Raw genomic sequence first — 24,436 nt, forward strand, 5'->3', positions numbered from 1 at the left:
AAATGTGAAAAAATTCTCCAGCTGCTCAAAAACCCCTCGGCCAACCCCTCAGTAGCAGCAAACTATAGGCCTATTTCACTATTGCCTTTCTTCTCCAAGGCTCTGGAGAAATATGTCAACTCAGTGATCTCTGATTATGCTGAAAAAATAATCTTCTACACCAGAGCCAGTCGGGTTTTAGAACCAACTATAGTACGGAGACTACTCTATGTGAAGTCTCTGAGTTTATTAAGGAGAAGCTGGATCAGGGGGGTTAAATCCATGCTGATTTTATTAGACCTCTCTGCGGCCTTTTGATACCATGCCACATGAGAGACTCTTGAACAGGCTACAGGACTGTGGTCTAGGTGGCATGGTTCTGAAGTGGTTTTCCTCCTTCCTGGCGGACAGACACCGGGAAGTCTGGACTCCCCCTTTCGCAGCTCCCATCCCCATTCTGAAAGTGGGAGTTCCCCAGGGCTTGCTACTGAGTCCCATTCTCTTTAACCTTTACATGTCCCCTTGGCTCCACTGGCAGAAGCGTGTGGCACTAAAATAATCTCATACGTGGATGACACGCAACTCCTGTTTACCTGCGACAAAGAAGCAGACTTTAAGGGGAAAATATTAACTCATGTTTTTCGAAGGTGTTTTTTTGGCTGAGGTTGAACCAGCTTAAATGTAATCTTAGGATACCTGAGATCATCTTCTTTAGCTCCCCACCTGTGGCTGAGGGAAAATTGTGGTGGCCATCGGATATGTCACCTCCCCCACTCCGCACTAAGCACTATTAAAAATCTGGGCATCAAGATGGACAGCACCCTTTCAATGAGATCACAGGTCCAGTCTGTTGCAGGCTCCTGTTTTGGGCTTTTATGGATGCTCAGGAAATTTCTTCCCCCTCGACCCGTGATCTCAGGAAGACCGTTGTACAGGCATTAATCATTTCCGACTGGACTACCTTAACATCCTGTACTTAGGCCTCCCCGAATACCAGCTTAACCGCTTACAGGTGGTCCAGAACGCGGTCCTCTTGCTCAAACCCGGACTCATATCTCTCCACACCTCAAGACCTTACATTGGCTTCCTGTAAAAAAAAAGAATCTGCTTTAAGGTCTTGGTACTCTTCTTTAAGGCCCCTCAGGGAGATGGAGCGCAGTACCTCAGAAGGAGAGTAACGCATTATGTGCCCCCAAGAACCCTGAGGTTCTCCACACTGAACTTGGCTTCCATCTCTAGGATACACTGCGTCCGTTCCAGCGGCTGTTTCTTCCAGTCGCAGGGTGCCCACGCCTGGAACCTCCTAATTTTGACTCTTAGACAGGTGTCTGACATAACCGTGCTCAGGAAAACGCTCAAAACCTGGCTTTTCTGTAACCAACACTTGGTCTCCCACCCGAGGGGCAGCTGCGGGTCTGATAGAGTCTTTTTAGCACCAGGACACTTTTTTTGAGTAGTTGTGTGCTTTATAAATGCTCTTTCTTTCATTCATTCATTCATTCATTCATTTCTTCCTTCGCCCACAACTCCAAATTCTCTCTCATTTCTCCTCTGAAAAGACTGGCCGAAGTTACTGATAATGTAACCTGTTGGTTACACACAAGGTTCTATGGTAGAAACATTAGCCTAACTTACTGGCATGTCCATGGGAGCCTAGAATTAAGGAAGCATTAGGGATAAGTGCAAGAGCTCACAAGTCAGTGTTCTTCCTCTCCTGACAACATTGACAATGCTCACAAACGCCACGCTCATCAGAAAAGGTGACCAATTTAAGACTACTAGTACAGAAAAATACAAGCTCCTGGACAGGCGCAGCTCTGTCTGCTTATATTTGTAAGAAAAGCCTTTCCTTTACCCCCAGAACTATATTGTGAAATATGTTTAATAAAAGCTTATTGTAGGAAATTGGGTTATTAGTGGAAAGACTCAATGATAAACACAATGCTTGCCAGGGTGAACCACCAAAGTCACTAATCCTGTGCTTAACCCTCTGTTGGCCTGGCACAAAGCAGGGAGGCTTACTTTAGAGGCAAGTATGTATGCAGCACAGAAACAGCAATATAGTGAAAATACAACAAAAGGAAACCCCCAAACCAATTTAGAAAATTAGAGTAAATAAAAAATAAATTAACACTAAATGAAGAAAATGCAATCTGCAGAACCAGAGCTATTCATTGCTTAAGTTTTTGGGTAAAACAGCACCAAGAAATGCAAAGTGCCACTTCCGGTTATCTGGTTGCACTAGACCAGGCAGAAGTCATAGGTTAAGGCCAACCACGATGGAGTGCAGGTCGAATACAGAGATCAGGTTAGTCTTGCTGAAGCGTTACCTTCTCAAGTTTGGCACAAAGAGTTCTTTTTGTTCCTGTTGGAGGGGGGCACAAGGAAGAGGCTTTCTGAGTGAGGAGCCAGTTGAGTGTCACAGATGGCTGTTGCTGTAGTGTGAAGACTAGAGCCATTCGCAGCTTGAGCTTCGCGTTGGTTGATCAGCATGGACCGTCACTGTTGGCATTAAGTACAGGTGTTGTTTTTCCAGACATCTCGGACAGTCACTGTTTGCATGAAGAACAGGTCTCAGTGAAGATTCTTGTTGGGATCCGGAGACCTGGAAGAACCCTCTTTGAGATCAGGACTCAATCCAGCAGAGACAGGCAGGAGGGCTTAGGCAGGGCCAAGACAATCCAGTTGTTTTTGACCAGCTGGCCAGTTGCAGGGAGGCCTGTTATGTCTGCAGCAGAGTACTATGGCTCCATCTTTTTTATATATATATATATATATACGTTTTGAAAATTTAGTGAAGATTCGTCGACCGGCGCCAAAGTTATTGCAAATAGAATGTTGCGGCTTTCCTATGAAAAATAGGTCCCAACTATAACTACCTACTGGCGACCGCCAGTAGGTAATATATATATACTTGGCCTTATGTACTCGTGTGATACAATAATACTAATGAGATGTGATGCACCAAAGGTATAGAAATTGCATCTATTGTGTGTTTTCACATATATGTGTGTATTTATTAAAGTTTTTCCTTTTCAGAAAAAATTGTATTGCTGAAACTAATCTTCCATAGGTTTAAATGGTAAGGTGGTGAGCTGTAATGCATTTAATGCAGTGTATTGACTAGGGATTAGTGAGAATGAATCACATGTGTGTTTAATGCTTTTTTATTTGTGACCGGTTGCTGTTGTTGCTTAAAATTACATTAGTTTATTGTGCCACATATAAGAGTACATCACAATATAGATTGATTCATTATTAAAGATTCTCTTATTGGATTATATGTAGGTTATAGAACTACAATGTTTTAAAGAGAAATTTCAAGTTAATGTTATTGTGGGCCTTAAGCTTACAGTCGAGACAGTTAATACGAGCTTGAAAGTTGTTTTTCTGCATGTTTCTCTCTTCTGCAGGTGCAAACTAAAGGCATTTGTTAGTTAGTTAATAGCACACTGTATTTCAAAGATAGTGAGGTGAGGAAGAACTGGCAAGGTCAAATGATTTTAATGAAGAACATAGGTAGAGTTACCAGTCGGTACTATCAGACGAAAGAAGGAACCAAGGATGCTTGGGAAGCAGAGACTGGAATATGGGAGTAGTGTTCGAGGTGCCAAGTTCTTCACTGGGAATTGGAAACATATTATGTTGTGTATGAGCTCATGTGTTCTCAAATGTTTTTTTGTGCATTTTAATTAGTGAACCCACCTTGGGGTTTATTCCGATTCCCTTTAGGCTTAGAGAGGTACTGACCTCTCTTGACATCTCTGTTACCACACATTTAACATCCCCTTGGTGCTAAGCACAGAGCAATGATTAGCGCAGCTTTGCGTTACTTGTAGGGCACTTTCCAATGGAAAGTAAATTGGTCAAAAACATTTTGTGCAGGTTAGTGTCATTTTTGTGACGTTAACCCAGCGCAAAATGTTTGAAAATCTACCCCACTGTTTTGTAATTCTCTGCTGAGGTTTTGTAGGGTTTGTCGTGAGACTCTGTTGACAGCCCAATTAAGATAGGGATGTTTATCTCTTGTGTGAAAGTGAGGTATGATTAGTGTAGTGGACCTTTTGTGCAGAGGAAAGCTACATTGTGATTTCTCTCAGGATGAGGTTTTATTTGAATGTGTGTTTGTGTTACTTTTGTATGATTGATTTCTCTCAATTCTTTAGCAAAGCAGACATTTTTTTTGTTATTGCATTGTATTTAGTTGCAAGCTTGTTGCTGAAAAGAGTGTGGCCATGAAAATTATAAAGATGGTGGCTGCTGCAAGGAGTGAGATTATTGTTACACAGTGCCTTGTGGGGATAGGTCGGTTGGTGTGATGTTGCGCTGTTATTGGCTTTCTACATCACAAGGTTATTGATTGATAATTTTCATTGGATTAGATAGAGTAAAATATTTATTTTTGTGTTGAAATTAACACATTTTATTTGAAAATGTAATGTTTTAAAGTTGTACCAGATTTGTTTAGAGAAAATGCTCAGATAACTCTTAAAGGTGGTGAAGAAGGTCCACCCAAAGACACTGCAGTTATGATATGGCGATAAATGTATGGTTACATACATTTATTTGGCTTGAACTATTGCACAAAATCACTGTGAAAGAAGGTGCATTGCCATTTCCACATTGTACTACATTTAATTTGAGAATTATTGAAAATCTGAAAGGAATTCTATATAAGATGAAACTAAAATCTAGACCCACACAACTCAAACCGCTAAACGCTTGGGATTATGCGTCTCACACCAGAGAAGAAGAGAGATATCTGGGAAGAGTGAAAAAAGTGGTGCGTACCTATGCAGATGCAAGGTGGGATGCAGAGGAGAAAATGTGGAGAACTGACATGATAGAGAGAGCAAAAGTCTACCCATTATTGCAAAATGGAGAAGTGGAAAGAGGGACCAAAAAGAGAAAGAATAATACAAGAGAATCTGGAGAGAAAGATTAAAATAGTCATAGTGATACTTTTGATATTCTTTTAGATGTATTTATATCTGAGTGAACACCTCCGTAGAATGAGATTCAAATGGAGGGAGGTAGGAGCAAGGCTGCAGGTGGGAATACTGGATTGCCTACTGCACCATTAGGTACGAGTCCTGTAATGCTAGGGTGTTGTATATGAATTTAGGACCCTAGTGTAATTTTACCGATTCATGCCAATATATAGGTATAAATCACCCTATCCTTATATAGGCATAGAAATCATAACCATATTTAGACGTAGCCCATGCAATCCAAATACGGCATGGCTACTTCAACTAGTTCCGAAAATCCACAAAAATTTCTTGGAAAAACCCTCCTTCAGCAGTCAGGGACTTCCCCTTGCTTGAATATTGATTTGTCCAAGAACTCATGGAGCTTTCAAAGAACTGAGTCTTTGATGACGTTATTATGTCCAACCTTACGTCAAGTTCGGCACCTTCAAGGTATAAATATGCCCACACTTGCCCAGGCAAACACACGGTGGTTTGGAGCAGTTCGACTATCTACCTACACTAAACAGCTCACCTCAGCAAGTGCCGAAGGAAGCCGACCCTCCAGCAGATGCACTGAGAGAGACTCTGTCTTTTCTCTTGCTGAGAAATCCAGCTCCAGTGTTTCCAAGCTCCCCCTGAGGAGCGTTGGGAAATCAAGTCCTGAGAGAGAGAGATACCACACCTCCTACATTCTGAACCAAGGTACGGACCTGATTAGACCCTTAGAGAAATCTTGGATAGATTCTTGGCAAGGAACACTAAAACTAAGTTACACCTCACTTACTTCTTCCCTTGTTCTAGACCTAGGTTAGGTACACCGGGGTAGGCGTATTTTAGAAGCACCAGTTGAAGTACTTTTAGTCTTTATTAAATGTATGTATTTTATGGCTTAGAAACCATACCATGCTTTTACAGTATTATTTTATAATACTCTTCGTACTGTACGCATTGTACTTTGCAACCAGTATTACCATTGTAGCAGTTCATTTCTTCTGCATGAGAAAGAAGACTGTTCAATAAATACTTTTATTGAAAACGCCCGTCTCTCTATTCTCTCTGCACCTCTGGTGAAACGAAGCATGCACGATTGACTGAGTGAAATATCTATCTATTGTTTCTGCAACTCTAGAGATACATTTCTTATTCTTGGGAAACAAAGTTGTCATGTTTATGTGGTTGTCAGAAACTAATCCCCTCTTGTGAATTTTAGAAAGTTTCTAGTGACCTCTGAGCTAGCTGGCACTCACAATTGAGTCTAATATATTTGATAGAGACCTAGTCGACCTAAGTCCTATGTCAATTCTATAGGATATATTATTTCAATGCGCAGAGCCTATTGGGAATATAGGAACTACACTACATGGCGCCCAACGTTTGGTAAGACGATAATTTAATGCTAGGTACTAGAGTAACTCAGTCGTGCTTTTCACACAGACCCCTTTTTCCCGTAAATACTCCAATAGACGTCTGGAGTGGGTAAAAGGGTAAAATATGTAGTTACACTTCAGCAGTAACATAAACATGTTTTTCACGTAAACCAGCACAAGCTGGTGTGAGGCATCTCGTGAGGTTATGTTGTGCCTTCAGCTTGTTTTCGTGCATTCTATGCTTATCTCTAGGACAGAGGGAGGATGCGCCGTGCAAAGCTCTCCAAGGCCGGAGACAGGGAAAGGAATGTCTTTTGCCTCGGCACACCCAAACAGAATATGGTCAGGTCTGTGTGGATGAATCTGATGCAGAGATGGGGCCAGCACCTGTGAATAGATGGACGAGAGCGCCTGCTATAGGCTTCTCAAACATGTTGATTTAAACTATAAAAAGCGGTGTCTGTGGGGTGGAGCTCAGGAACTCAGTCTTGGAGTGGATGCACTCGCGGGACAATTTTGGTGCCCGCAGAGATAACTTCCTGTGCCCCGGCCTCTACAGGATTCCCGACTTGGTGTTCAGTGCTTGGCCAGGGATGTTGAAGTCTCCGGTGCAGACGCATCTGTTGAGGTGCTTTGTACATTAACTGTTTATATACCTGTATTCACAGTTTCATATTTAAATATATATATATATATATATATATATATATAGTGTGGTGTATTCACTGTTTATTGCCTTTCACTCGGTGCCTAAGAATTTACTAGCTTCAGTGACTTATTGCCTTTGCCTACGATATTAATAAAGCTAATTTTTTACCTCCAGAGGAGTGTTGGAGTTTCTGTGTGAGTAAGTGGTGTGTGTAAGTTCAGATTACGAAATTGGGGAAAGCAATACAGACACCAGGTTAAGGTTCAGGAAATCACAAAATTACAAAACACAAATTGAGAATGGTGCCTTGTAGCATTAGAGAAGAGCTGGTGAACATACTTGTGCATCCAGGGGGTTATCAAGCCTACCGAATCTTTGCTTTGGCTATCTGCGTTAGTTATCGCCAGAAAGAAAACAGGAGAATTAAGAGTTTGTATTGACATGCATAGTCTGAACCAAGTCACTTGGGTGGATTTACATCATCTACTGCGGATTGATCATATTGTTTCTTGTTTTGTTGGTGCATCTGTTTTTTAACAAAATTGATTTGGCACCTGCCTACCATTAGGTGGAATTAAAACTATCCTGCAGGCATCTCACAAATTTCATTTCTCCCATTGGTACTTTTTGTTTTAACTGGATGCCTTTTGGTTTATCATCTGCCACATCAGTCTTCCAATGCATCATGGAGTCTCTGCTCAAGGGTATCAATGGTATAGGGGTATTTAAAGACGACTTACTTGTAGGCGCCGACAACATGAAGAAACACGACAAAATAATGCATAATGTGTTGGGAAAGTTGGACTGGGGTTGTTGCAAATGTTAAGAATTGTGAATTTGCTAAGTCCAGGATTGAATATTTGGATCATGTTTTTCAGGACAAGGGGTAGAACCAGGCCCAGGTTTAGTAGAAGGCATTGTAAAAGCCCTGGCACCCAACAGTAAAAAACAGGTGTCATTGTTTTTGTGTGTTTGTGAATTTTATGCTAAGTTCATCAAAAGGTTTGCCAGTAAGCCTGAGAGATTGTGAAATTTGCTTAAAAAAAAAAAAATTCGAGTGGGATGAGAGTTGTCAGGAGGAATTTGTCCAGTTGAAGAAAGATATAAGTTCAAAGAAAATGTTGGCACCGAATGATCCTGCCATTCAGTGCCTTATCGCTGTTGACTCCAGTAACAGTGGATTAGTGGTTACCCTTTCCCAAATGATTGGGCAAAGTTAAAGGACTATAGGTTTTGCCTCCAGGGCCCTTCGAGACAATGAGAGAAAATGTTCTGTAATTGAAAAGGAATGGCGTGTTTGTTGTTGGGCTATTGAACAAATCAAGTGTTTTGTCTGGGGGAGGTAGTTTATGATATTGACAGACCATAAACCTCTGGTTGGTATCTTGAATGGAGATGTTATCAGAGATTTGATGCCCAGAATTGCCACATTGAGTGCAAAACCTCTTCATTACAATTTTGTGATATAGTATATCCCTGGCTGGAAGAATATAAAAGCCGACTACCAGTCAAGATCACTGTCTGTGTTCATTGAAGGTGAACCTGAGGATGAGGACCAAGAATGTCTCATTGCAGCTATTGATGTGTTTTTTGAGAGTGCTTTTGATAGAGAGGAGTGGATGGATTGTGTGGAGAAAGATGATGTTAAAAAATGGTTCATGAATTTGGGGTTTGAGGATGGTCGAAGGAGGGTTCATTACATTCAATTGTCCAACTATACTGTAAGATTTCTGATGAGCTGACATTAGAGTATGAGAATGTAATCTTGAGAGGTGACAAGTTTATATCATCTGTGTCACTTAGAGGGCAGTTCATTCAGTCTGGGCACAAGGGCAATTTAGGACAAACAGTCACTAAAAGAAGAGTGCGTTCAGTGTATTGGTGGCCCACTATGGACAATTAAATTGAACAGACTGTTGGGGATTGCGCTATTTGTTTCACAGGTGACAAGGTTTTGAAAACCGCTACACCACTTTTACACCCTGTAGATCTTCCTGGACGGCTTAGGTCCAAGCTTGCAGTGGATTACATTTGTCCTTTCAGTATTTTGCCACCAAGGCTTAGATATAACATCATTTTGGTTGACTATTATTGTAAGTGGTAGCAAGTGGAATTTGTCCTGGAACAAAATACTTGTGTTTTAATATCATTTTTCAACAAAACCTTGAGAGAATGCTTTCTGAATGAGTTAATTTCCGAGAATGGAGTCCAATTGGTTTCAAGGGAAATTAGAATGTTTTTGAGTAAATCTGGTATTAAGCAAAAAAAAAGGTTGCACTGTATCTTCCACAGGCAAATGATTTGGTGCACAAAATGAGAAGAACATTAATAGATTGTATCCAATGGGTTGTTAAGAACAGTATTGGTGTTCGTACGGCTGTGGATGATATGTTGTTTGTGCACCATACCAGTCCAATCGGTTACAAGTAAGACACAGTTCATGATTATAATTGGTCTGTTACCTGCTAGGAAATTGTTTGCAGCATGGTTGAAAAAGTGTAAGTTTGTCTCTTCCCATGAAAGTGACATGGATATGTGTGTCCGCCCAAAGGTGGTGATGGCACAGAGAAAACTGAAGTAAAGTTTTGATGAGGAAAATGGAGAGGGCGGGCATGGGAATGACATCATGAAAGGGTATTGGATCCGCATAAGAGAACCTTCTCATGTGCCAAAGGATCAACAAAAGTTCAGTGAAACTGTAAAAGTAGACGCTGTTCGTTTTCATTCTGTTAAAGTGAAAGGAAATGAATGATGGAATTGTTCTAGAGTAGTGGAAGTCAAAAACAGAGGCGTGATGGATGCACAAGAGGAAGATGTTCCATTTAGGAATGATACCTGGGGTGTAGGTAATCTTTCTCTCCCAAGAAGAATCATTGGGAAACCTGTAAGGTTTCATTAGTAAAACATAGGGTAATTTATGTCTGGTCAAATGGTGTTTAGAGTGTGTCTATGCATGCCAAGGCATAGAGCTTAAGATTCTTTTTATGTTTATCTTTGTTTATATATCAAAGGGGGAGAGAGAGGATGGTCTGGGTTCATCCTCCAAAACAGACTCAAAATATCATAACAGAAACCCAGTAGTACCAAGGGAAATAACCCTCAACTGGAGGAAACAAAGTTTTCGTGAAAAACCCTCATCCACAAGGTCCATCCCATTCCGCTACGGAGAAGGGGATACTGCGACCTACGGAATACACGGGAGCACTTCAAAAACTGTACAATAATAAAGAAGATGATGTAAAAAAAATAGGAGTGGGGGCATTTGGTTTGTGTGTTAGGGTGAGTTTAAAAATACCTGCCTAGTAGGTTTAACCTATCTATTCAGACCTCTAGCTGGTATGATTAAAAATAAGGGGGCGGGTGGATGATAGGAAATTAGGGTGTCATGTATCTGGTTTCCTAAAGAGTCAACATGTTTCAAGCCGTACCACTATTGACTTTTCATCAAGACCTAGGGAAAAAAAATATTTACAATGGTGATAGCCCCCTGGTACCACTCCTGCTACATCTCAATACACGTATTGCATTCAACTGAAAGGTGTATATACCTACGCCACCTGTCTGATGAACGTTGTCTTTTGCTACTTTATATCATATTGCTATTGCCCCATGGCTCCTCCAAGATGCGGTTCCCTCCGGGTAACACCAATAGGTAGCACAGTAGAGCTGCAGCCTTGATTTGAATGTGACTATGGGCTTCACTCTCGTCCAGGGGAACCATGGCATAGTTTTTGAAGTGCTACCAGCAGAGATGGACCTAATGATGATGCATGCCTCCAAGGGGTAATCCTGGTGAGTGAGGGTTTTACTTTTTATTCCATGTGAAAAAGGGGAAATGTTGTGGTGATCTATCGTAGTGCTCACACGCTGTAGAATGTTATTGTATATTTGTTCCATGCTATTATTGGGATGTGGGTGATGTTAATCAGGATGACAGTTGTCTCCTGGTGCTTTTAAGGTATGACATGAATAAATACATTTCCTCAATCAACCTGTGTTGTATGGTACACTGGATTTCTAAACAAGGGCTCAGGTCAATTTAAACATGGACCAGCCTGGAGAGTAAAAGCTTGTCTCCTGTATTTATATCACAGGTTACAGTGTTATGATGAATACAAATGGGATAAACCTCTCATACCAAGTAGAGAGACAGGCGTGTCAAGTGGCATCTGCTATAATATTATCCGTTTTAAGTCATTTCATGTTATTCAATTGCTTTCCTCGGAGGTGTTCCTTTTTAGGTCGAGCCTGAGCTCTGGCGATCTGTTGTAGATAGAGTACAGAGGAGAAGCTCGCTAACATTTTTCATTGGCTTGTGTCTTTGTCCTTCCTAAATGCTGGCGTTTGATTCCTTAATAGGCTTGTAAGTCCCTCTGTAGTACAGCCATGTCATAATTTCTATCCTCCCATGGCTACAGGCCCCTTTACTTGGTTGTTACATGTACTTGTTTGTTTATTGAGCCAGGACAATGACGGCCGCTTGTTTGCAATGCCATAGGTCTCGCATTTAATTGTGGGACCTATTGCATTACAAATATTTTTTTCAAACAGCACTACACCGCACTTTAACTTTTTGGTAACTTTTCATAACAGCCTAGGAGCACTGTTTTCTTTAATTGCTTTGGTCCTGCTTGACACGCTTTTCGGCAACGCACTTTTTTTTTTTTTAAACCAACCCTGCATGCCTGTTTCACTGCTCAGAAGTGGCGGCATGCGATGTGAGGGGCCGTCGTTTATGTAAAAAAAAAATCAATACGGCCCTAACATGGCGCCCTCGTGCCTTTCTATTATTATACACGGGACCACATAGTCAACAATGACGCTCGCAGCTTAAAGACCCTCATCCCCATTCTGCCCCCGGGCACCGCAATTTAACTTTAACATGAGTGCTGCGCTTAATATATTAGTAGGCGCACACTTTTATTATTGGCTCACTCCCACCCAACATGTCCAACCCGTGTCCTACTGCAGGAGCTGAAGGTGGGGCAGGGTGGGGCTCGGCCACCTCCTGGCAGGCGGCGGGTGCAGTAGAAGCTCCTCGGAGTCCTGAAGCTCAGCCACAGGCAGCATCATGGCGGAGAGCGCCGGCCTCGAGAATCACTGCATCAAAGGTTTCAAGAATAAGGGTGCGATTAGGGTGACCAGACGTCCCCGTTTTCCCAGGACGGTCCCCGTTTTTGGAGAAGTGTCCCCGTGTCCCGACACTTTTCTCCAAGTGACTCAAATGTCCCCGTTTTCAACCAGTGTCCCAGGTAAACACAGAAATGTCCCTGTTTTTCATTGTTCCAGTTGAGCATGTGCGCGCATGCTCTCTGTGCACTGGCATTTGCTAGCCTGTGATGTTTTATTGATTTTTGGCAAATATATGCTGTAGTCCTTAAAAGTGTAAATGTAGTAGGAAGTACTAATGCTGCTGTGTAAAGGAGAGGGCTGCCAATAAAAGACCCCAGATTTGTTGTCTGTAATGCTTCATCTCGGTCTGTGGAGGGAGCTGTCGTTGTTGTCCCTTTTCTATGTCTATGACAGCTGTCAAATAATCCTACTTTTATGTCGATGGTTACTGCAAACCGTAGTCCTACTTCTATGTCTATGACCTGTCCCCGTTTTTTGTTTTGAGAATCTGGTCACCCTAGGTGCGATGTGGACACCATGAAGTTATTGTAGAACTGCTAATCCGCCCATTGACGATCTGATACAATCTTGGATTCTACCCATCCTGGTGAAGTGTCTAGAAGTAGAGAAGTATGTTTTTGTTGTGCTATCGATTTGTTTTTAAATGCTGCTGAATGTGAACCTAATATTTGCACTTGGACAAGAATTAAATGACAGTGTTTTCGTTCAAATTATTTTTTTAAATCACTATTAAGGCACATTTTTATCAGTAGTGCGGCAGGTAGCCGTAACACCACAAGTACCACTGCCAGGCCCCAGGAACAGTGAGATCCAGCCACTTGAATCCCTTTGGGTGAATTGTGAGCTTTTTGGGGATTCTGCATGCCATGTGAGAACCTAATACCAGGCATAATTCGGCACATCCTTCTGAACAACAGCCAAAATGGGCACATCAGCGATGAGAAGGCGCTGGCTGGAGGGACACCATGTCTCAAGTGCATGAGAGGAGGAGGCGCAGTGTTGTGGCAGCATGTAGATGTTTGTGACTGCTGGGTTGGTACAGGAATCCACAGAACATGTGCTGGGCATAACTGCACCAGTCCCTTCACCTTGTCCATAGATCCCTGTGGGTGTCTTCAAAATCTTTGTTTTGGTTCAGACCACCTCATTGAATCTAAGCCTGGAATATCAATGCTCAGATCTACAGAAGGTTCACTGAGTTGCAGTCACTTCATGCGTGTATTTACCCATGTATTCTCAACAGCAACCAAACAATTTACCCTCGTCATTCTCTTTCCCACTCTCACTTATCAGAATAATTTGCCATCTGATGCTATGATTGGAACCTGTTTCTCGCGGCACTATTAAAGTGGTAAGATGAGCAGTATCCAGCATATGCCAGCCCACACCACACATGGGTTTGCCTTATTTTGTATTCTCTGTTGACAAGCAAGGATAGAAATCTGCTTTGTCATCTTTAATAGCAGGTTAACCTGATGCCCCTCACCTTGCGTCTTCGTTTGGTGAGTTATTTCTCTCTTCTACAAAAACTATTTTCAATTTTATGGTACATCACTTTCTGATAACTTAAAAGGTGGACCTTAACTTATTCCCTTAATTGTGTGGCCTAGACACTTGCAGAACTGCGCGCATTCAATGGTATCTCTCCATTTGCTTGCATTCGTAAGGCAACACAACGCCTTTTTCAGAAAGAAAGGTATCTGTGCATATTATACTGTTTGCTTTTGTGCTCTCACTTTAGCCTGCGGCCAGTTTCATCTAGCTTTCTCATATCGCATTTATTTCTAGAGCTGTGATCCATCCACCCTCTATCATTGTTGCCATCATTTAAGGAAATCAGTGTCCATTAGGTCACCACATATATCCAAATCACAACATATAATTCAACACCATATCACAAAATTCCACAGCACACCACATAAATAAACTCCACTATATAACACTCCACAACACAAAATACCATTTCACAGATTTACACACCTTAAAACACAAGAACACTCCACGTAATTCCACTACACCAATATCCCATATTTACTATCCACATACATACACAGCACACTATGACACAATTCCACTACACAAATCCACTCCACACAATTCCACAACTAATCCAATCCAGCCCACATAACTCAACTATACACCACATACATATAGTCCATAACACACAAAGACATTGCCATTTACAATGCCAATAGCTCCAACTCAAACAAAAGCGAGACCTATTGCATTTCCAATGCTTGTTTAAATCGTGATTCCAAAACTGATGTTAGGATGAAATCATGCTTTCTTAGATTTCCTATTTACCTAGCTTGATTCCTAGATTTTTACCTCGACAACAAGATTGAGTGTGACCTGGTGTATGCTTTTTTCTGAATTTTTACATTTAATCACTCATCTTGTTACATGCAAAAAGAATTAACTGAAGCACTAGACTCCTGAAAAGAGCAGCTGCCAATAGCACTAGAATAAAACGGAAATTATAAGAGGGGATAGTGCAAGGTCTTACAACAACCCACCCAGTGCCTACAACTGCCAGTATTGTCCTTTTTATTCCAAGGGCCCCCCTGACAAGATAAAAAATTCTGGGGCAGATCTACAAGAAAGTGCCGCAGCGTCGCACCATAAGCCCTTTGGCTGCCCCACGCTGCAGCACTTTGAGAGCACAGGAATGCGACATAGGAATGCGACATATCTACAATGATATGTCACATTCCTAGGCTCTCCCCTGCCCCGGCCCAGGAACAGCTGCCATGCGACGTCGCAGGCAACCTTGCACCATGGTGCAAAGATGCTTGCGCCATCGGAGATTGCTTTTGTGAAGGAAGGGGCCCCTTCCTGCACAAAAGCAATCACTGCAGGCATTTTCCTCTTTCAATGCGTGCTGTAGAATGCAGCACGCATTGAAAAAGGAAAAAAACGAGGAGAAATAAAAACATTTCTCCTCGTTTCGCTTGTGGAGCAGCAAACTGACGCATTTCCAGGTTTACGATTTCTCATAAATCTGGAAATGCATCAGTGGACATGGGTGTTACGTGGGAACACCCACAGCAACACCCATGTCCCGCCCCTAACACGCAAAGTGTTGCCTGAACGGGGGCGATATTTACAAGCACAGGTTAAGTCACGCAGGGTGACTTTACCTGTGCTTGTAAATATCCCTTAGCAGGCTGCTCTACCGGTGCGTCAAGCAACTTGATGCACCGGCGGTGCATGGGACTTGTAAATCTGCCCCAAAATGTTGATGCTACGAGTTGCATTATGCACTCTACATCAAGAGATTGGTCAACATGTTTCTGCCTTCTTGTGCCCAGTAAGGATTAGTTGGCTTTCATCAGGACCATCGACTGGTGGAAGGCATCACACCTGACACATTTCTAATTGGTATTTATCACAGATCATTTTCACTTTGTACCCCGGGGCACAGAACGACCTCCACTTAGTCAAGGAAAGTGGACAGAATCTTCAGGAAGAGGCAAACGTTAATTATCCAGTAATTCATCATCTCTCTGTAGTAAAAAAAAAAAATGCCTGGTCACTAACGATGTCAGAAAGAATTAGCCATTGGTTAACTCAAAATGTTAGCACTCTCCAAGAAGTATGAACTGCATCCAGGGCATCCTAGACGTAAAACGTACAAAGACCCAAAGCCCCTTCCTAGCACGTATCCCCATGTATGCAACGCCGTAGAGACCTGACCTCGTGAGGAGCACCTCTGGAGACGCAGGCTGAATGATAGATGCTGTCGGTCCACAAACGGAGGTGATCTGGCGTCTCTGGAACTTCTCGTTGGTAGTGTGACTTGGGAACGAGTCCCCCCTCTGGGACGCTGCACTGCAAAAGAACAAGCATTTTTTTTAAACATAAGGGCCACACGGCCACCAAGTTAGGTAATGCTGATTTTTTTCCCTTTCATGGCTAATCTAGGGAAGAGATAGTGCCAAGTGTTACCAGAGCACCCATGCATTGAGATTAATGAACATTCGCAAAACCCAGAGGCACTTGCATGATTTGCTCAAGGGCGTTGAGAACCCCCCACTTTAGCAGCTAGAGCGAGGATAGAGTTGTTTAATAGCCTCTATTTTCTGCAGCTCGATAGACTAAAGCTGTCAGCGTCGGGCTCTAGGGCTCTAAGATTAAACAAATACATTGTAGGAGAAAGAAGAAAATAAGAAAATGGGGGGGGGGGCAACAATGATGAAATGGAAGAGCAAGTGTGACAAGGGAGAAATAAACATGAGTAGGTAGAAAAGAGAATTAAGGAAGGCGGGGTGAAAGCAAGGAAGGGTGAAAGAAAAGAAAGAAGGGTGAAAGGAAATAAATCTTCAAGGACAGAAGGGTGAAAGAGAGAAAAGAAGGGTGTAAGAGAAGAGGGAAGTGTGAAAGGAAGGAAAGAAGGATGGAAATGGAAAGAAGGGTAAAAGAAAGAAAAGGTGTAAGAGAGGAAAGAAGCGTGAAAGAAAGAATGATGATAATGAAAAGAAGACTGAAAGTAGGAAAGAAGCGTGAAAGAAAGAATGATGATAATGAAAAGAAGACTGAAAGTAGGAAAGAAGGGTGAAATAAAGGTAGCAAAGAAGGATAGATTCATGGAAGGTGGAAGGCTGACCAGATTGGTGATTAGCTAGGTAGCTAGGCAGGCGAAAGAATGGAGGATGGCAGAGAAACTGGAAAGTTCAGCGTATTGGATAGATGGGTGAAAGGATCAATTGATGAATATGATTTACTGATAGATGGATGTGTCAAAGGATAAATGGATACATGGATGGATAGATGGATAGCTGATTGATTTGTGAAGGACGGATGGAATGAACAGGGGAGGGGTGGAATGGTAAAAGATTGGATGATGATCACAGTATGAATGGTTGACAGAATGGAAAGGTGGAAAAGTGGCTATTAGTGGCTGGACGGGAGGGTGAAAGGATTATTGGATAGCTGCTCGGGTGGAAGAGTCAAGGAAGCTCTTCTAACGTGGGTCGGGATCACTTGCTTTGCTTGCTTGGTACCATCAGAGGTTTGGATCAAAGTGGGGGTTATTATAATTTTCTTGCCACTCCCTTGCTTCTCTGGCACTATGGCCCCTTCCTCAGACACACATATACCGTGTTCAAATGGAAAGTGCGCATTCAAACCTTTCAGAATACGACCATGAGGTAAAACACACACACATCTCATGCATATGTTGGGCTTGCAATTTTGATACTGAGCTTGTACAACATGAATATAATTTGGATACAATTCAAGAACAAAGTTCTAAAACTGCTCCTGTAAAAGTATGCATTTTACCGAATCACGATTTACTGAATTTTGTAGTTTAAATGTATTTCCAGTGGTATATCTGGAAAGCTGCGGCCGGCACAGATATCCAAGCCTTCTATTGGAAATGGCATGCACCTTCACCCTCTGTAGGGTGACCAGATATTTAAAACAAAAAAGGGACATTTTGTTAAAATAATAGAAGGACTCCAATTTTACATCCTCGGAAGGGCACAGAAGGACAGTGCTCATTGACATTGAAACACTGAAAATGACTACTAAGGAAATACGATGCAATTGTTAAGCCCAGTATCTTACCTTTTAATTAAATTGTTTTCTGGTAAGAGCTTCAAACGAGCCCTGCTTTGGAGCACATCAAAACAGACCATGCACCAGGAGGGCAACTAGACCCGAACTTCGAGGTGGGCGGGGGAGGGGGGGAGCGGACACTTCCACCAATAGGGTAGGACAAGTATTTCCAGAAATGGGGTCAGTGCTATCCTCATTGACAATATAAGAGAAAGTAGTAACAATCTGTAAAATGTAAAATGTAAACATATTGGACAAACCTGATATTTTTACAAACATGTTTTTAAATATTTGACATTGTACAAAAAACATATTAACAACACTACTTTTACCAATTTACGGTTTCATTTTGTGGCAGGATTATCTGCGTGTGATATATTTATCATTCCAAGTCCAGAAAAAGCTTATGACCCATGGTCAACTTATGTTACCATTTTAGTTTACGCAATGGGATGTTGCTAAATATTCATGGGTGAAGCTGCTCTCATATACAGGTCTCAAAATATTAGGCTTAGTGGCAGTGCTTAAATTGAGCTGATGGTTGTAAGTGGAACCCATTTGCTCTAATTTTTGTTGTCCTGCAGGTAGGAGAGTAGAGTCTGCTTCCTATGGTCACCCCCACATTTTGCTGTGATTTTCTGTTTTTTTCGACTCTAGACTGGCTGTGGCCCTGCTAATCAGGACCACAGCCTAGCCGTTCTCTCTCTTAATTGATACCATGTGCTTTAGGTACATACCAGATTGGGTTTTGGGTCTTCTTTGTGAGCCCCTGTATAGTGTACTATAGGTACCTAGGGCATAGGTGCATCCAAGGCCTACCAGGGGCTGCAGCATGTATTATACCACCCCTGGCTGGCCCTCCAAACTGACACCACAGGTCTGTTCACACAGCCTGGGTAAGGTGGTGTAATCACCCCTTACTTAGATATAGTATATCTATATCTACCTTATATATAGGCACATATACACCTATAAGTCACTCCTATGGCAGGCCTTAACAATCCTGGAGGCAGAGTGCTTGGTTTTATGTGAGAGGGTGCCCTAGCATGAGCTGAGCCCCTCTGCAGCTTTCGGAACCATCTCCGTATAGCTGTTCTATGATATTCATACCATATACTCTTAAGCGCATTATAATCCTCGCGGTTAATGCTAACTTTGGTTTGGCTTTATCTAAACATGGCGTGTAAGGTGTCAAACACTTTGGAATACTACCCCTCCACCAGTACTGGCGGCAGGGGTAGCATTCCACCCTTCTAGACGGAGAAGACATGTAGTTACTGCTAACCCCGGTTAAAGTAAAACAGAGCCTCAGCATCACAAAATGGATGCTGCTGCCACAGACACAAGTCTTACCTCCTGCTGCTGGACGAAACTCCGGCAGGGGAGGCCTGGACAATAGGTTTCCTGTCCAGGGAGGTGCTGGCACCTCCCCAGACAGCCTGTAGTGTATTGGGGCAGGGGGCTGCATTCAGAAATGCTTTCCAGACACTGCCTGGACAAAGGGAAAGGGGTGTCCCCACCCACTTCCCAGGTCCACCCGTAGGAGGGACTTTAAAGTTAGTCCAACCCCTAAACTTAGTATAAGTATAGGATCCCAGTCCCTAGGACTTTAGATTACCCTGGGTGAAACTCTGAAACATATATTCTGGACCTTCGACATTCCATTTCGACTGGAAGATGGAAGACATCTCCCTTTTGGTCAAGGAGTGACCACCCTGTTCAAACAGGCACCAACAGCAACTATGCCAGTCTGCATTTTGAGGCTCCCGCCAGATCCCGAAGAATCTGTGACACAGGACATGGACTTCCAGACATCTCTGACCCCGACCTTCGTTCCCAGCAAAGCTGAGACCCGTGGCGGACACGAGAGACGTGGGACCGGAACTCCTGGAATCCTGCATTTTGCAAGCTGCATCAACTCCCGAGGTATCTCGAAGTTGTGCATTGGGGTGCTTAAAGCCCCAGCCCCGAGCACTATTTGCACCGAAGCTCAGAGGCCCACTCTCCATGAGTGTCCCGTGCATTTCAGCTCAATGCGTCTTCGCCGTTCCTAGTCCGTTGGCTAGTGAGCCCCCCCCAAGACTTACTTTTGAATCTAACTAGCTTTTCTGGTTGCTCCAGGCTTGCTCCAGCTTCCCTGCAAAAGAGAAGCACTACAGACCTTGCTGGTCTGAACCGAAGCAAATCTCGACATCCTGCGTGGGTTGTGTTTGCCAAAGCTTGTTGGGTCTAATCCGGATACTGACACCGCAGTCAACTAGATCCTTTGTGGGGCAACTCGAATCCAGCTCCTGGTCATCGTCGACGCCTCCTGGACCATGTGGCTGAAGAGACTGTCTTCACCTTTTCACCTGAAATCACCCGACATTAGCTGGCAACTTTCCATCGCCATCGTGGTCACTGGGTGCCGCTCGAGACTGCTTTGGGACTGTGAGGACCCTATCCTGTCTGAGGAGTGTTGGAGGTCTCTGTACCTCGGGACTTAGCTGCTGTTTGCCGTGCTGTGCCTGTAGAGGAGAGAGGAGCGGAGACCGGGACTGCGAGGACCAGAATTCCACAGAAGATCTACAGCTGGTTCCTCTTCCCGGCCCTGCCGCGCCCCCTCTCAGTGACACGCCCCCTTTCAATATTTTAAAACCTCTCGCGGCCCCCGCTTCGCGGGAGCCGCTCGAGACTGCTTTGGGACTGTGAGGACCCTATCCTGTCTGAGGAGTGTTGGAGGTCTCTCTACCTCGGGACTTAGCTGCTGTTTGCCGTGCTGTGTCTGTAGAGGAGAGAGGAGCGGAGACCGGGACTGCGAGGACCAGCATTCCACAGAAGATCTACAGCTGGTTCCTCTTCCCGGCCCTGCCGCGCCCCCTCTCAGTGACACGCCCCCTTTCAATTTCTTAAAACCTCTCGCGGCCCCCGCTCCGCGGGAGCCGCTCGAGACTGCTTTGGGACTGTGAGGACCCTATCCTGTCTGAGGAGTGTTGGAGGTCTCTGTACCTCGGGACTTAGCTGCTGTTTGCCGTGCTGTGCCTGTAGAGGAGAGAGGAGCGGAGACCGGGACTGCGAGGACCAGCATTCCACAGAAGATCTACAGCTGGTTCCTCTTCCCGGCCCTGCCGCGCCCCCTCTCAGTGACACGCCCCCTTTCAATTTCTTAAAACCTCTCGCATCCCCCGCTTCGCGGGTGCCGCTGGAAACTGCTTTGGGACTGTGAGGACCCTATCCTGTCTGAGGAGTGTTGGAGGTCTCTGTACCTCGGGACTTAGCTGCTGTTTGCCGTGCTGTGCCTGTAGAGGAGAGAGGAGCGGAGACCAGGACTGAGAGGACCAGCATTCCACAGAAGATCTACAGCTGGTTCCTCTTCCCGGCCCTGCCGCGCCCCCTCTCAGTGACACGCCCCCTTTCAATTTCTTAAAACCTCTCGCGGCCCCCGCTCCGCGGGCGCCGCTCGAGACTGCTTTGGGACTGTGAGGACCCTATCCTGTCTGAGGAGTGTTGGAGGTCTCTGTACCTCGGGACTTAGCTGCTGTTTGCCGTGCTGTGCCTGTAGAGGAGAGAGGAGCGGAGACCGGGACTGCGAGGACCAGCATTCCACAGAAGATCTACAGCTGGTTCCTCTTCCCGGCCCTGCCGCGCCCCCTCTCAGTGACACGCCCCCTATTGAGAACAAGTCTGGTTGGCCCTCGCGCATCGCGGGACGTGCGCGGGACTCAGCCCGGGGCTAAGCCCGGGCAAAGGGCGGGCCGTTTGAGGCCGTTCGAGGACTGGAGAGACTGGACTGGGCCAGCCCTCTAACATTTCTCCCACGTATTTATTTTGGTCCCCCTTTCCTCCTTTAGCAAGCTATGCTTACTAGAGGAAATAAATCGAAGGCTACTGGGAGTGTGGGAAAAATGTTGGGTCCAATGGATGACTTTATCACCAAGGCTAATACCTTCATAGATCAAAGTATTTCACTGATGGAGGAGAGAGTTTCCCTGGACCTAGCGTTCGCCAAAATATCCTCCATGGGCAGTTTGGCCGACGCTAGAACCCCTCTACCAGCTAACAATAATGATGGTCAAAGGGCTTCTGGCGAGGGTAGGCGTAGCTTACCAAACAATGTGGATCTGTCGGCCTCTTAGCTCTCAGATCTACATTTAAGTTCAGATCTTGAAAGAACTCCTGACCTATAGCCACAAACCCTTCCGCAAATTACATCAGATGACAGAGAGATAGCGAGGGGAATGAGGGAAGGTGCCATAAGAAAAACCAAGTCACATTCAAGAAAGTCTAGATCCAAGGAGATAGATAATATCCCTAGGACACCACAGAACTTACCACCTATCACAGAACAGCTAGTAATCCCCGTGATGGTTCATCATCCCGCTCACGACATCCCTACCCCTACCCCTATTAATCTGGAATCCCCTATCCTTCTACCTAGCGCTAATGAACTAATGGATAGTGGTAATCCCCACTTGTTAAATAAGATCACCGAGCTTTTTAAACTTTTTTTGCAACCAGTGGAAGTAAAGCTCGCACTAATAGAGACTCAACTATCCAAACAGGTTTATTTTTTATTTTATTTATTTATGTAGTTTGTAGAGCGCACAGCTACCCCCGGAGGGGTGTCCCGGCGCTAGAACCTGAGCCTCAGAGGGAGAAGAGAGGGGAGGAAATCAGCAGTGTGAGGATCAAAGTCCGGAAAATAGCCAGGTTTTAAGTCTGGCCCGAAAGATGGATTCAGAAGGGCAGAATCTGAGATCGATAGGAAGACAGCTTGGCAGAGATAACACTGAACCCTCTGCCGCCCATTCTAGCGAGTCTAAAGCGGGGAGAGATCAGGAGGCGGAGGTTGTTGGATCTCAGGGATCTGATGGAGTGAGATATCGACACTCGCTTTTTAAGGTAGTTGGGTCCAAGGTCGTTGATAGCTCGGTAGGCAAGGGTAAGGATCTTGAACTGGATGCGGCTGGCAATGGGAAGCCAGTGAAGCTCTTTACGATAGGCGGTGACTGACTGACGGTAGGGGATGTTTCCAATCAGTCTGGCAGCCGCGTTCTGGACAATCTGAAGCCGGTCTATCAGATACTGAGGAGCTCCAGCGTAAAGGCTGTTAGCGTAGTCCAAGTGAGACGTAATGAGAGCCTGGGTAACTGTTCGGCGGGAGTCCAGGGGGAGATAGGGGAGTACCTTTTTGATCATGCGCAGCTTCAAGAAGCAGGCAGATGTGACTTTGTTAACTTGAGCTTTGCATGAGAGGGAGTCGTCAAACTGAAATCCCAGGTTGCGGGCGGAGTGGACGGGGGAGGGAGCGGGATCCAGTGCCGAGGGCCACCACCGTGAGGGGGGGATGGGATTTTTCTGGTTAAAAAACAGCACCTCTGTCTTATCCGCATTAAGTCTTAGATGGTTAATCTTTCACAGCATAAACAACCGTCAGGGTTACAAATGGGAGGAGGTAAGCAAAATAAACAAGTCCCCACCAAGCCTGGGAATACCCTTCTGAAACCCGTAACCGTCCCAAAAAATCCACCACTAGCCATAACTCCCGCACCTACGAAAGGTAAGCCCATAGTGATTCCATCCACTAACGTTACGACTTTCACACAGGGAAACTCCACTTCAACTACAACTCCTGTTTTGAAGTCAGTGGTAGAAAATAAAATAACATCCAAAACCCTGGTAACACAAATTCCTGCTGCTAATCCCTCGATCCCTGCCTCTAATAGAGATGCTCCTAGTGTATCCACCGAACTCAGATTCCCAACAGATCTGCCTCCGGATGCTTCTCCCTATGTGGTGGTAATGACCGGAGTGCCTGAACTGGTGGACCATAGTGTCGAACCCACGTGGTCCCTGAAAAATAAGGCACAATTTTGGCTACATAATAACCGTCCTATGCCCCCAAACTGGTATGGAAGGATCCTGACAGTACGCAGGACCCCATGGGTGGGAAAATGCAGGAAAACGATCCCAGGAGATTGTATCGTGATCACTTTTGAAGATCCTCGAGTCGTAGATTTTATTTTTTCTCGGGATCACCCGAAGCCAAATGGAGGGATTGATATCAAACCTCTTTCCTTTTTCTACCCCTCCAGACAACTCTACAGATCTTATCATGGCCATGATTTCGCCTGGAAAGCGCCAACTCAACATCACACAAACCTCATTAACACAAGACAATTTGGAGCTCCTCGGTATTGCGACCAGGATAACTCCTGGCACCTAGTGGGCTCGCGTCATCACGGAGGACGTTGGGATGAATGGGGTCCACACACGTTGAGGTCCACCTATAGAGAACCGCCACACTGGGACAATTGGTATACTGTTCCGGTGAGCAACAGATTTAGCGGACTCGAAATGGTCGACTGACCATCAACGGAAACTGATTCTAATAATTCAAATTTATCACAGTCACCGTCAAAAATACCTACCTCCATGGTAGCAACAGAACTCGTGCCAATAAAATCTGACATTCCCTCCATATCTATCCTTGTTTGGAATGTGGCGGGTTTACGCCCTAAGGTAGAGGATGGGACAGCCTTTCACTTTTTGAAACCATTTAAAATAATTTGTCTCCAAGAGACAACGTCCACGACTGAGCTCCACCTCACGGGATACAAAACGTACTTTTTCCCAGCTGTGCGAAGCTCTGTAGGTAGACCTAAAGGCGAGTTAACAACATATATCGCAAATACTTTAAAACTTCTTAGAGTGACCTACGTTTATTCCGACCCAAATGTTCAAATTCTTTCGCTCTCCTTTGAGGATAAGGAGACGATTCTCTTGGTCAACTC

General features: G+C 44.3%; 1 protein-coding gene across 2 annotated transcripts in view; it reads right to left on the reverse strand.

The window, feature by feature from the left end:
* SEC14L5 (SEC14 like lipid binding 5) overlaps positions 1 to 24,436 on the reverse strand; it is a 792,673-nt gene that overhangs the window by 104,455 nt on the left and 663,782 nt on the right. For both annotated transcript variants that reach the window (XM_078664277.1, XM_078664278.1), the window contains exon 13: positions 15,798 to 15,932. In XM_078664277.1, the coding sequence (XP_078520403.1) occupies positions 15,798 to 15,932 (135 nt within the window). The remainder of the gene's footprint in view (positions 1 to 15,797; positions 15,933 to 24,436) is intronic.

Source organism: Lissotriton helveticus, chromosome 10, assembly GCF_964261635.1.
Source record: "Lissotriton helveticus chromosome 10, aLisHel1.1, whole genome shotgun sequence".
Lineage (NCBI taxonomy): Eukaryota > Metazoa > Chordata > Amphibia > Caudata > Salamandridae > Lissotriton > Lissotriton helveticus.